The sequence below is a fragment of the Erithacus rubecula genome (genome assembly GCF_903797595.1).
Source record: "Erithacus rubecula genome assembly, chromosome: 1".
Taxonomy (NCBI): domain Eukaryota; kingdom Metazoa; phylum Chordata; class Aves; order Passeriformes; family Muscicapidae; genus Erithacus; species Erithacus rubecula.
This window is the reverse complement of record NC_136658.1, coordinates 60,259,621-60,274,450: the sequence shown is the minus strand read 5'-3', so window position 1 is coordinate 60,274,450 and position 14,830 is coordinate 60,259,621. Positions and strand designations below refer to the sequence as shown.

Here is a 14,830-nt window from a genome sequence, read left to right as displayed (position 1 = left end):
AGGCAAAAAGTCAGGCATTCATTTCAAACTGAAATGTTTGATAGATGTAACAGCTTTCTGAATGAAATCTCAAATGGCAAAGTCCATCTCCTGTACAGTAGAGAGATTAAATTTCAACAGACAACGTTTACTGTCCTTAGTAGATGCAGATTTAATTGGGGGTGGGGGGAGGGGGGGTGCTGTAGTTTGCTTGGTTGTTTTTGTTTGGTTGGGGGTTTTGTTGGTTTTGTTTGTTTCTTATTTATCTGTAAGTAGTTAAAAATATGGGAGATGACTAGGGCTTTGCAAGTGGCACACAGCCTTCCTCCTGCTGCTCTGCATGCTGCAGGCTTCAACGGTATCCATGTTTCAGAGAACTGTTGCCACAAACTGAAGGCAATTTCAAATTCTCTTAGCAGTAACACTAGCATATCACTGATATTTTGACCTGTATTTTTGCAATGGTGAAAGTGAAACAGTCTGACAACTGACTGAAAATTCATATTGCTATAGACATATACCTTTTACCAGAGAGGTAAAAGAAACATTTTTACACTATAATGCGAATGGTCTGTACTAAGGTTCACAGAACAAGGTACCAAGGAATGTGCAGTGCAGCGGAAAACCAGAAATACTCAGAACAGCATCAGAACAAAATAACTGATGTTTCATTGCACCATCTTACTAAAATAGATAGTTGATGGCCAGATAACAGTTTGATAAAAAGTCAGTAAGGCTCTCTCTGATAATTTGGAAGCCTTTGAATTTGAGTAATAATCTAAAGGAGACTTTCCCAAAGGCAACTGTACACATACATTTTTGTGCCCATATGCACTATGTAAATAATACCTTCACTTAAAGAAATACATAATCTTAAAACCCTTTTCTTGACCTCAGTGAGAAGCAATACTCTTCACTAGGAAAGTGAAGAATAATGATCTTCCAAATTGTACTCTTCACTGGACATAGGATGCATCTCACCAAACTGTGTTGCTCAGCTTTGACAACTAGTTTAAAGCACCATGGTTTCTTCAGGATGATGTAAATCACAAACCCACTGAAGCAGATTAGATTTGCTATAGAATTAGAAGTCAGACAAGATGAATCCCACCATAGTGTCATAAGAAGCAAAATGTACTGTGTGTGCAGGCAGTACCAGCTAAGTGTACTGGTGAAAACTGTAAAAATGATACTTTCTGTGAACATCACTTAGAGAAATAATCCACCTTAGAGAAATGGATCCACCATCAGAATCTGGGCACCTGAAACAATCATGATGTCATCACATGCTCTAAGAAGAGCAACTGGAATAACAACAATATTCCCAAAACCTATTTCACTGAATGGAAAGCTACTAAAAACAAAAGTTAAATATCATTCCCCTTCAGGCTGTGCATCTTGTCAACACTGGAGGCAGGTGCTCTCCTAAAATTCATTAGTCTGTACCATTCTCTGGACCTCCTGAATCCCTTCCTGTAAAGTCAACCTTTGATTGAAGTGAAAGTGAAGAATTTCTTCCAAAACAGTTTTGGTAAGAGAAGATAAACCTCTGCAGTCAAAGCATTTCACCATGAAGCTCAGCAGTGCAGCTACATAGTTCATATGTAGAAACATATGCATCCTTGAGAACCTTTTCATCAGAAAGACAATTGTTTCTAAACTTTATGTATTTTGAAGGAGACAGATATTTACATCTAGCAGGCATAGCCATTTCAGAGATACTATTGCTGACTACCAACTAAGGGCTGGAAGAATAGCAAAATATCATCCATAATTGAAGCATGGTTTTCTTCTTAAAGGCTTTTTAAGGCTCTTTTAAAGGCTATATGACCTTACAAGGAATAGGCTAAAGTAGTTCATTTGATGAAAAATACTGTACAGGCAGATATTTAACACTTCTTAATGATAAAGAAAACCAATAAGAGATTTTTCTTACTCATAACACATGAACTAGTAACACACGAGGTGCTAAGAGCATTATTCAAAACTACAAATGAAGCATCTGACAATTTCACTGGAAGGAATGAGGGCAAATTAACAAATATCAGTTTCAGGGTACGAAATGTTTTATAACCAGTAGCGATTCTCTTTTAGATATCAGCCAGTGAGAACATCCAATTTCATTTTCTGGACTGGGAAGAGGTTGCCATTTAAAAAATGCCTTACTGCAAACCTGGGGAGGGGGAAACAAAGGAAGCAAGAAAAATCTGACTGCTGATCTTTCCCTTTTTATCAAATTCAGCTCAAAATAAAATAAGTTTTAAATTCACTTCACTCCTGATTAATTTTACATATTTTTTAAATTTTGGAAATATTATCCTAATATCATTCTATTGTTTTTATAAAGAAGTTAACATTAGAAAGAGCTGCAGATGGAATAAACCAGCAGATTTATCCCAGCTTGGATTCAATTTCAAATGATGAACTGTTATTCTAGAAAAACGCTCTTTAGCCCTCTTGTAACAGGAAGTGTGCATTTTCCAGACCAAATTTCCAGCAATAATACTAATATTTGTGTACAAATCAGGAGTGAAGTGTGACATTTCACAAAAAAAAATGGCAAAACTACAAGATCAGGTCATCGGAAACTACGCATTCTACACACCAAAAAAATCCTGACAAATGAAGAACTACGAATTTTTCTTTCTCTGCAACAGAAGATGCAGGACAACCCATGTCAAGACTTTAAAACAAATCTCACCCCCCACCTCACTTGCTGAAAAGAAGAAAGAAGCAAAGAACGAGTAACTTTTGAGATTGGTACAAGTTACACACCACAGTAAGATTACAAATCAGATTTTTAACTACCTTTCTCTGTATTATCACATATAATTCAAAGTATGCACAAAATCAAAATTAAATTGGGAATGAAGGCCAAATCATTCCAAAATTTGAAAGTCCAGATACTTTTAGAAAGTTCAACATGAATTTTGCACCAAAATTGTAGCTGCCTTTATGTTTTCCTGAAACCCAGTGGACCCAGGAATAACATACACATGGATTTGTATGGCTACAATATTGATATTCAAAACAATTTATTTTTTTATTTCAAATTTTCAGAATTTCACAAACAGTGAAAAAGTAGCAGTATCAATTTAAGGTGTCTTTGCCAGAAACAGCTTTCTGCTTCAAGAGAGAGTTCAAAGCTCACTAGAAAATAATCCAATACAAGAAAATTATTGCAATTCTATTAGGAGTAACTTTTTTTGTATAGTGTTTCAATTATAAGGGAATGGTTACCATGCATTTTGTGTCTAGACTAGCACTTAAAATCTCAGTTAGGTAAGATGCTAAAACCCCTTATGCAGCAAATGTCTTTCTAAAAGATAGAAATGAACAAAAGATGTTCTCCTCCCTCCACACTTCAGTAAAATATGATACCATCCATTCATCTCTTATCTACAGTCTGGTAAATCTTTCCACTCAATGGAATGTTATCTCATATAAACCAGAAATGAACTGATTAAGTGCTCGCACCAGTATATGGGGGTAAATCATTTTACATACATTGTGCCACAGACTGGAAAGCCAAAGCAATAAAAAAAGCAAAAAATAATACATAATTCTATGTACTTTTTTTTCTTCCATGAAGACATGGACTTTAGAGAATGTATACAACATGGCTGTATTTGAATAGCAACTGAGAAAACCTATGAGTATACATTTTACAGACCACCCCGATGTTTTATGAAAGCAGTGATACCAAAATTTCAGGCAGTACCTGTTAGATCTTTCAGAACACTGTATGTACATTTTGTCAGTTAAATCCTACAGATTCAATGCAATTAAATAGTAGAGTAAGAAGATACAGCATCTCCTGAACTAAACGAAACTTGAATCCAGCTATTCTTGAACAGAAATTGCCTAGATGAGGATCTATCCATAAGCATCATGTATCTGGCCCTTGGACAGTATTTATCAAGATAAAGAATATTGCAAAAGTAAGAATCTTAGAATTGATGGAGCAAAATTACTCAGGACTTGAAACCTGCCCTTCAGACAGGTAGACTGTTCCCATAAAGACTTGCTGAATGTAAATGGGTCATAGTTTTCATATCTTTAACATCTGTTGTTTATACCCAAGAAAGCACATCAGGGGCAAGAAAATTAATTCCCCAATTGCTGTCAACTGCGTTAGGGAACAGCAATAAACAGCTTACTGTAAGCCTCCAGCTACAATAAAATTGCTGTCAATAAAGTGTGGCTGATATGGTTTTGCTGTGCTAGAAGAAGAGATTCTTTAGAAGTGAAAATCTGAAATGGAAACTAAAAGGATTCTCCCTTGTTCCTACATACAAAAGAACATTATCACAAAATTGCAATAGCATAAAACTCTCAAGATCCAGTTCTCACTCACGTGTGTGGCACAAATTTCTTAGCATATGTGAAAGTTTGGCTTTGGATATTTGGGACAGATGAGGCTCGAATGATTCTGATAAAAAATCTTTTGCACAGGAAACATTTAAAGAGAAATTAAGATTAAGCTTTTACTGCCTGATCTGTATACACAAAGTGTTCCCTACTCTAGTTTAGCACGTCTACCCGTCACTATTGAAAATGGTTTTATAGCTTAGGGTTATGTTCACATATCCATTATAACTCCCAGTTTTCACATGCTCTTAACTTTCTGAAAAATTCTTCTTTTCAGCTGAAATTTTCCATGCTTGGTCTCAGCTCAAAGATGAATTTCTTTAGATAGTTCAGTGAAATCTGTTAACCTAATTTTCAGTTATACAACAATAGAAAAAATACACTGTACATTATCACCATTTCTAATATTTTAGTATAGATATACAAATATACAGAACTAGAAAACAATTGAATTTTACATGCAGACACTTTTCCAGATGACTAGTCCTCATCCAAGTCTAATATCCATGCTAACACACAAACCAAGCTAAGCATACAAAAGAATGTATGTATTTTTTATTTATACTAAGTGATGAAACAAGGCCACTAAAAATAATACTGCACGCAGAATTGTGGAATGCTATGGTTACAGAATTTTAATATTTGCAGGTGACGTAAGCTCTGCACTGCTGTTCCAATGCAGATTTCCATCAACTTATGCACCTTGAAATTGCCACTCTCGGCGTATCAAATTAAGAGTCATTAATGTTTTCAGCTTTTCTTTTCTCTTACATAAACTCCAAACTTACAAATTTAAACACTCCAGAGTAAGATAACATCAATTAGATTTGCCCATAAAGCTTAAGTGATGTGCATTGATCAGCAGGAGCCTGGATACTTGTTCCTTGATCAGGCAAGAAGTCTATTGGCTGAAAAAAGAATAAAGCAATCTCCACAGAGCTTATGTTATTGAGTATAAGATTAAAAATATACTTTAGTATGGAATGTAGTTCATATGCAATTCAAGCCCCAAATCCTTAATTTCTGCCACTAGAGCACAGAAATACAAGGACAGTGTTAACATATATTCTACTTTCCTGAATCTTCTAGAACTATGCATGTTTCCAAAATTTCTAAATTACCATTTTGATTCAGAAAAGTGCTTATAGTGTGCTTATGACTTTTTCTTGAAGACAACAATTCAAGTCACTCGGACTTTAAGGATCTGCTTAAGTTTTACCTTATTAAATAAAAGTTAAGCACTTGCCTAAATGTATTTTGATTAGGAATGAAGACTGAAGGTTTTGACATAACCTATACTGATACATATTTTTAAACCTGTGTTATTTGTCACTGCTGTGCTTTAAATCTGATTAAATGAAGTTGTTATAATTTAAAATTGGGATAACCACAGAAAATTGGCCTTAATTTCTTTTATTATCTCATCTATTGTTAATCTAATGACATTGAGTAGGAGTTTTTGTCTGTTTATTTGCTTTTCAAAAGAAGTCTTTCACATAGAAGAATACAACATGTCGTCTTCTGCTGTATTTCTATGTAGCTGTTTGGTGTAATGACTTACTAATTTGAAACGCATTTTAAAGTTCAATCAAATACTGAAAAGAACACTGATTGAGAAGCCTGCATAGATTTCAGTATTCTTTATGAGTCATAACACTGATTTTGGAAGCTCAGCTGTAGAAGCTGGTGGTGTGCAACATCCTTTCCATACTTCTAATTACGTGAATTAGCATTTAGAACAATCCCAAGTTCAAGTATTCAAAAATGCTCTTTTCAGAGCATCCACCAGGTTTACTGCAAGATAGGCACTTGAAGGAGGCTTTGGTTTTTGTACTGGGTACTTCTGAAACATCAGTTTGTACAATTCAAAATCATATGTAAAAACTTAACCACAGAACTTCCACTAAATTTATTGATGATTGCACAGAAATTGCCCACCAAAAAAATCCCAAAAAACCCCACAAAATTCCCCCAAAACCTAAGAATTTTTTTTAATTGAACAATATATTTTAAATTCTACAAGCTTTTTTTATTTAAGACCTAGTTCTAACAGATTTCTGGGATTACAATGCCCATCAAAAGTATCAAGAACTTGCTTGAATGAAGTCCAAGTGCTGACTTAGGTCTCAGCTCTTTGCTAATATTAATGCATCTGAAAGACACACTGTGTGTGCATTTACCTTGAACTAAAAGAAACTGTAAGTAAAGGTGGAGGATGCTGGTATTTCTTAGATATATGTTTATCCTATATTTCATCTTTCCCTGTCTTAACATTATCCACAATTCTCATGTTCTTTGCAAAACACAGCAAGTTACTGAATATATGTATAAATAACCTAACTGAACATTAGATGCAGAGAAATTAGCAATGTTTAATCTGAAGAAAACAGTACAATGGCACAGAACTAGTATCTCTTCCTAAATGAATTTGTAAACAATTTTTTCAGATGCTGTGGCACTAGCACACTACTGTTCAATAAGATCTTTAAATCTGAGTACTTTACTTAAAGGCCATACTCTATCACAAATTAAAAAAACCAGACCTATGATGGTGTATTTCACTCCTGTGCCAATGAATATTAATGAAGATGCATCCTAATTTTAGGAATTACAGACAGAAGAATAGGAGGATTGGTAATTGTTACTACCATTGATGGTTATACTAGTCCAGTGAAAATTGACAAGGAAGCATAAAATTACTGCCTCCTGTAACACTCATCATTGGGAGAAAAAACCAAAAAGACACTATATCATTCCCCACCAAATAAAAATATACAAACTTTCTACCTAAGAAAGAATTGTATTTTCATTTGCATATAATAATACAGCTTTTTCAGGAAGAATCCAAATCATGAGTATCTGCTGACTTCTAAAGGGATACACGAAAACCTCAGTGAAATTTGAATCAGGTCCATATATAGTTATAATTACAGATCCTAATAAATGGAGACCAGCGTACTTAATGTAATGAATACAGGTAACTCTGGAAATACCACCAGTTGTTTTTGTATGGGTGTGGGAGTTTTTTCCCCCCTCACGTTCAATTTCACCACACAGAGCTTACACATTCTGTCAGGCAAAAAAAAATTCTGAGTGTCCCAGCTGCCTCTAGATACCACGAGGAGTTAAGTCTGAGTTTTCTGATAGAGTTTGGAAAGCTAATTTACACCTAAATTAAAATAATCTCAGAACAGAAAAGCAATGTGTGGTTGGGGGGCATTGCATTTTACAACTAAAACTGAGGTGAAAACTTCAGACAAGTAAGCACAGACTATGAAGATATCTTCTGGGTTTTTTTAATATTTTTTCTTTTTTTTTTTTTTAACTTAATGCTGACAGTGTACGATGCTGTGAGATGGACTGGGGAGCAGACCCTTCTTTGAAGCCCCTTAGAGAGATGAGGGGTTTGTGAGACTCTTCCCTGGTGTTTTCAGTGACTCGCAAGAAGGAGCTGTGTCAGAGCAGTTACTTCAGCAGAACTGCCTCCAAAGCGCTGGTTTTATTCTTAGCACCTTGTCAGCGTGACACCTCACAGACGCGCAAAGTCAAGACACACTTCTGGGAACGGCACATTCATCGCAGATAAGGCTAACGCAGCGGCAAGAGGATGACTTTGTCCTAAACTCGGCTACCGTCAAAACCGCTTTGCAAAGACAAGCCTAACTGCGTCTCGCTTGGCTCCCTAGGATCCATATCCCTGATCAGCTCCGACAAATCGCCGCCGCTCGGAGGGCACTGCGCCCGCGGGGAGCGCGGAGGGAGCGCGGAGGGAGCCCGGGGGAAGCGCGGGGAGAGCACGGAGGGAGCCCGGCCCCGGGGAGCCCGGCCGGGCGGGACGAGGCGGCGCTCCCGGCCGGAACGCCGCCCGGCTCCCCGCCGCCCCTCAGCCCCCTCGGCCCCCTCAGCCTCCGCAGCGCTGGCGCGGGGCCAGCGCGCGCCGCGCGGTGCCTTGGCGCCACCTACGGGCCGCGCGCGCGCGCGCTCCCGCGGCGCCCGCCGACGAGCGCCCGTAAAATAAATTAAGACAGCACCGCATTTAAATCTTTATTAGCAAGGAATTATTAGACCTAAGAAGAAAATAATAAAAATAAAACCCCTAAACAACAAACCCTAATGCTGGATTTGGTTGAAATATGAGTCTCTCAGCTTCCTAATCCCTCTTCATATGGCGTGTTTCACAGTTTAAAATGAGATATGTCAGATCACTTATGCATTACTAAGATGAGAAAATATTTACAATGGACTGACTTTTTTTCTTTTTCCTGCATAATTCAGATGTATTCAGAGAACGCATTTCTTTCAAAAGTATGCTTTGGCCATTTTTTTAAATATGCAGCAAACTGTCTATGCGATACCAACTTTCATCTATTACAACAAAATCATGTTGAACTCAAACAAGAGGAAGACTTACGTATGGCTTAGTTATATACTACCAATAAACCACGTGCTTCACTGATGAAGTAGCTTGGAAATTTGGCTGTCTTTGTTAGGGAAAAAAAAATTAACCCTTTTAGTAACACTAACTTAGCAAGGTTCCAAATCAGCTTGAACTGGAAAAGAAATTCAAGCGAACTCACTTTGAAATTTGAAACAATGTAAATATCCCTTCAACCTTGAAACAGTCAAATTTCTGACTGAAATTTAGCACGTACAGAAATAGCTCTTCAGTAAGTTTTTACAATGGGACAGTTAAATACTGGGGAGAAAAAAAAAAGTTATCTTTTTTTTTTAGTTTTGTTTATGCACATGTATGTGCACATGCACAGAGGCATAATAGTCCTCTAACAATCAAAATTTTGCAAAACCCAAAGTATCAGAGACATTTTGCAAACACATAGTTAAGCCCCGGGTAAATGACAGAGGTCAAGGTTTTTGTTTGTTCTTGTTTTTGGTGTTTAGTTTGAGGTTTTTTTTGTTCCCCCCATAATGTTAACTAAATTAAATTAGAATGAAACAAAACAAAATAAAAAATAAACAAACAAAAACCAACCCACAACACAGTGGCACTTTTAATACTGGTTGATCGGGCACTTGTATGCAGTACTTATAGACCAGTAAAAGTGCTCGTTTACCTGTCTGGTGTGTAAGGGGCCTTTTGTCTTGAAGCCTCCTTGGGAACTGCACTCTGAGGCACTGAAGTGATCTGAACTAGTGGAAGAGCGTTTGGAAAGGGTGTCACAACCACCAACAAAGGTGTTGTCCAACGGGAGTTCCTGAATCACGTGGTGCTTTTTCACTGAAACTGGAGTGTCAGGTTTGAGATGAAAAGCAGATTGCGGAGAGGCAGATTTGTAATGCTTGGCAAGATCAGGACTGTTAGGCTTAAAGGTTGATGGTGGTGCTGTGCCCCAATCAAATCTTCCTATACTTTGCTCCTCCAGCTCTGCTGGAAGGCTTATTGTCCCGTTGATAGGTTCATGAACTGCATCATCAGGTTTGGACTCCTCAATGGTAACAAAGTTCAAAAGGGAGCTCTTTGGAGATTTCCTTTTCTTCCTTTTCTTTTTCTTGTTTTGCTTGTTCTCCTGATTGGGAGACATCCACTCAGCACCTTGCTTGCTCCTCTGGGCAGCTTTGAATCTGGAGGCGTGCCGACAGCGAACAAGAACTGTGACAAATATCACCACTATGACAACCATGGCACCCGCCACAATAGCGATCATGATTGTGAGATAGTCCTCATTTTGGTAGGGTTGGCTACTGTCCCCTATGTTCCGATCCAAAGGTGTTTCCATAGTCCTGCGTATCAGATCATAAATATAGGAGGCATTTCCAGCAGTATCATTTACATATAAAAACACAAGCACAAGAGTATGCAGAGATTTGGGATAACCCAAATCACTTATGTTGACAACTAAGCGGTGCAGCCCCACGTCATTAGGAGTTGGTTTTTCTTCCAGAGTGATATTACCTGTCACCGGATCAATCCGAAACAAACCCTTGTTATTGCCACTTACAATTGTGTACTTCAGCTCAGCGTTCATGCCAGTGTCTATATCCACAGCAAAGACTTCAGCTACCACGGATCCTGGAATTGCTGAGAGTGGCACTAGCTTAAAGGAAGTATTAGAAGGTGGGTAGATGACAACAGGACTGTTATCATTAACATCCATCACGTTTATTGTCACTTTCGCTGTAGAAGAGCGAGGAGGTTGCCCTCCATCCACTGCCTTAACATCAAAGGTGTAAGAGCTCTGCTGTTCTCGATCAAAAGAAACGTTGGACTTAATAACTCCAGAGTACGGATCCAGCACAAAGTTTTCATTGTCATTCAGGATGGAAAGGGTCACTGCTTTATTTTCCCCAGCATCTGCATCAGTCACTGTGATCACCCCCACCGTGCTATACTTTGGTAAGTTCTCTGATACGAAAAACTGGAAATGATTATGAGTAAATTTGGGACTGTTGTCATTTTCATCCAACACAGTAACAATTACTGCTGCTTGACTCTGCAAAGGAGGGGTGCCGTTGTCTCGGGCTGTAACAGTGAAAATGAAACGTTCCTGCTCTTCTCTGTCAAAAACTCTGGAAGCTGTCAAAACTCCTGTCTTTCGATCCAGATCGAAAAAGGAGGCATTAGGACCAAGCTGATAAACAATGTCTGCATTTTTCCCACTGTCTTCATCTGTGGCACTAATAGTTGTTAAGTATAGACCACGTCGGTTGTTTTCAGAAACTGACAGCTCAATTACAGGCTGGCTGAATATTGGAGGGTTGTCATTTTCATCCTCCAGCTTAACTCTTACCAGGGCAGTCTGGTTCAAACTGGGCTTGCCAGAATCAGAAGCCACAATTTTAAAGCTGAATTCTTTGGTGCCCTCATAGTCCAACAAGGAAGAGGTCTCTAACAAATACTGGTTGTCGTAAACTGCTTTCAAGTGGAAGGGGACCTCTCTCTCAATGAAACAGATCACTTTGCCATTCACATCAGTGTCCTTATCTGAAACTGTAATTAGGGCAATCTTTGTATTGATGGGATCTTTCTCAGATAAGTACACTGTGCCATTGATGGGACTTATTATGTACCTGAGGTCTATGTTAGGAGGGTTATCGTTTACATCAGTGACATTGATGGTGACAGTTGCCCGGGCTGGTGTAGAGCTACCATCACTAGCCAGCACTGTCACTTTGTGAATAGCAGTCTCTTCTCGATCTAAGGACCTCTGAACTGTAATCAGCCCTGTGGTGTTGTTTAAAGCAAAAAATCTTTTGGTTGCAGGGGCGACTTGGGCACCAAAAATATATCTGATTTCTGCATTGCTTCCTATATCAGCATCTGTAGCATGAAGCTGAATTACAGAGGTGCCTACAGGGGCATTCTCTGGTATATGGACCTCCACTTGACTCTCTTTAAAGACTGGCCTGTTATCATTGACATCACTTACTGTGACTTGCAGGATAGCTGTGCTGGATTTCTGGGGGGTACCTCCATCCTCCACTTTGATTTTCATCACGTAAGTGTCCTTTTGCTCTCTGTCCAAGTTCTGCTGCACAATCAGCTGAGGCCATTTCTCCCCTTCTGGAGTTTCTACAATATCCAGTCCAAAGACACTCTGCCCGTTTAACAACTCATAGTGCTGCACACCATTGAAACCTGTGTCAGGATCTGTTGCTGATGGGATTGGAAAGCGACTGTTGATCAGAGTGTTTTCTGGGATGGAGATATTGATGACAGGGGATGGAAACATAGGCGCATTGTCATTAGTATCCTTTACAATGATTTTTATTTTGATCAGCCTAAAAAAGTCATTGGGGAGAATCACCACTTCAAGTTCAAAGAAACACTCATTTTCTTCTGCATAGGAAGCTCCAGCACATAGTTTTTCTCTGTCTATTCTGTTAGATGTTGTAAAGATTTCCCCTGTGTTACTGGACACTTTGACCAAAGGTGCATCCCCTGCTTTAGACACCAGTCTGTAGACAAGGCTGGCACTGGTCCCTGTGGCAGCATTGATATGAGAAATGTTCAGGTCCTTTGGTATGTTCCCTATGGGCACGTTTTCAGGCAGCTCCTCTCTAATAGTGTAAATAAGTTCTTGAGCTATAGCAGAATCCAGCCTTAAACAGGCAATCAAAGCGGCCAACAGGTAAAAATCCCTCAGGTCCATGATAATGTTTTTATTCTCTTTTCACGGATTTTAGGACTTAAAGGTTTCCAGAGAGGAATGATGCGCGATTTGCAAGAGGAGGCATGCATGGACTGCAGGATGCATTACATCTCATTTCTTATTTGGAGACATCACTGTCAACACAACCACACAGAACAGCATTATTGTTTTTTAAGGCATGATAAATCCACAATCTCCAACTACTACTTGTTTTTGCAATGCACGCTTCCAGCAGTACATTTTCCTACTGCTCCCTTTTACAAGCAAGCCCTCCGGACAAATGCACCAGTATCCCATCGGCTGCATTTGCTCAGAGCACAAATGAAAAGAACTACTTGCAGGATTAAAGGTAGCTACTGTTTCAACACGCACTTTCTGAATAATTTCTTGGTACACCGTGTAATCCGTAACGTGCATTCCCCCTCTACCCTCCTCCACCCAGTCATTTGGTGCAAGTAAAAAACCTTCCCGGACTACTTCTGGATTCTAACTGCTATGTCAGCTGCCAAATGTAATTTGCTGTTTCCTTCCATACGTATTTTTTAGCTCTTGCTAACCAGATTTTTCTCTGCTCGCTGTGCCTTGCCTGCCCCTCTGTAGCTATCGTACTGGGAAATAACCACCCGGACATGCTGCTGCTGCAGCAGTCGTCACTGGCTACTTCACATCCCTGTTAACTGATGAGACAATAACAGGACTTACAGTTTCTTACACTCTCAGCTCAATGCTTCTTCTCCAGATGTTGGATACTTCTTCTGTTTAATAACCTAAAACTTTATTTGTTTTTAAACACACTCTAAATCAGGATGCTGGAAATTCCAAATGTAACTTAGAAGCAGGGAGCATGTTTACAGATGGGGGAATATACAGATTTTCTGATGACATGAGGAGGAAAAAAAGGTGCAGCCTTTCCCCGTTGACACTGATCTCCCTTCAGGATATTAGCAGCTGCCACATATAAATACTGCAGACTAATAATGCAGGTGAAAGGGGAAAAAAAAAAAAAAAAAAAAAAAAAAAAAAGCGACTGACAGACTTCTGTTTGCATGCACTGCTAACCGCGAATTACCGGGGTGCAAGGCTGCCAGCACCTACAGTTTGACTGAACTAGGCAGCCCGAAGCACTAATCTTATCTGCATTAAGCTGCACGGTAACTGATGCCTGTGATTACTTCCAGCAGAGTAATGCAGGTAGGGATGCAGTGACGGCGAGTAGGTGAGCCTTTCCCACCAACATCAACTGAATCCCAAACACTGATTCTTTCCCTAGATAAATATACTGCCTGTTGGCTTTTTTTTTTTTTTTTTTTTTTTTTCTTTAAAGGAAATGCATCCCAGTGTAAGGGTAACTTTGCACTTACGTTAGTTGTCTACCTTTGACGATCTGCTGCAGCTAAGCAATGATCTGTTCCAGCAGATACAGCACAATGCATCTGGTAAACCACCAGTTTTGGAGAAATCAGCAGCAGCCAAACGCTTCCTCCTCGAGATATGTGTTGCTTCGGGGTGGCAAATTAGCAACTCCAGGGAACAAATTCACAGTTCTGTCGTTAGTCATCCTCTCCACGTTTCATTCCTATGAAGCGGCGATCCTTCGGGTGCCTAACGTGCACGCAACAACCCAAACAAACAGCAAGAGAAAAAATCCGATGCACTTCTTAGAGCGGGGGTATTTTCCACTCTGCACTGCACACCATTCCCGTCCCTCTCTCGGCAGAGCAGAGACAGCTACATGAAGTCTGCAACTTCTGACTGGAAATGGCAAGAGTTGGTCTGACGGCGCTTCTCCCTCTTTAGCTCTGGGGTGACAGTAGCCCGAAAAAAAAAAAAAAAAAAAAAAAAAAAAAAAAAAAAAAATTAAAATAAAAAAATCCTAATAGGTTATTGCTTTAGTGACGGGAGGAAGCGGCGGCGCTTTCCCTCCTCCTTCCCTCCTTCCCTCCCTCCCTCCCAGCCTCTCTCCCTCACATACGCTCTCTCCTTCTCCCTCTCTCTCTCTGAACTGAAATTCTTGATATAACTCTCAATAAGCCCAGAGGGAGGGAGGGAGCGGTGCGAGGCCACCCCTCCCGCCGCAGCGCATTGGCCCGCGCCGGCGGGGGCGGTGGCTGGCGGAGCGCGGCCGCGGCATTGGCCGCCGGGCACGTCGCTCCGGCGCGGCCGGGCGGAGGGGCTGCGCTGCGCGGGGGCAGCGCCGGGCGCGGGGACGGCGGCAGCGGCGCTTGCCGCGGGGGAGAGCGGCGGGCTCCCGGAGGGAGGGGGGGCGCTCCGCGGGGCGGGAAGCAGCGGGTCTGCGCGTAGCGGAGGGTGATGGGGAAGTAAGGGCTTGGTGTGCGCTCGGGTTGGTGGCGTGGTTCGGGGTTTGGGGGGGC

At 40.2% G+C, this 14,830-nt stretch overlaps 1 protein-coding gene across 6 annotated transcripts in view; it reads right to left on the bottom strand.

The window, feature by feature from the left end:
• PCDH9 (protocadherin 9) overlaps positions 1–14,462 on the bottom strand; it is a 667,287-nt gene extending 652,825 nt beyond the window's left edge. For 5 of the 6 annotated variants that reach the window (XM_079315993.1, XM_079315991.1, XM_079315992.1 and 2 more), the window contains exons 1-2: positions 13,820–14,304; positions 9,423–12,592 (exon numbers count right to left, since the gene is read on the bottom strand). In XM_079315993.1, the coding sequence (XP_079172119.1) occupies positions 9,423–12,458 (3,036 nt within the window). In that variant the 5' untranslated portion in view covers positions 12,459–12,592; positions 13,820–14,304. Of the gene's footprint in view, positions 1–9,422; positions 12,593–13,819; positions 14,305–14,430 lie in introns of those variants that run through there. The other variant, XM_079315994.1, reaches the window with a different exon arrangement.
• Between the last annotated feature and the right edge of the window lie 368 nt (positions 14,463–14,830).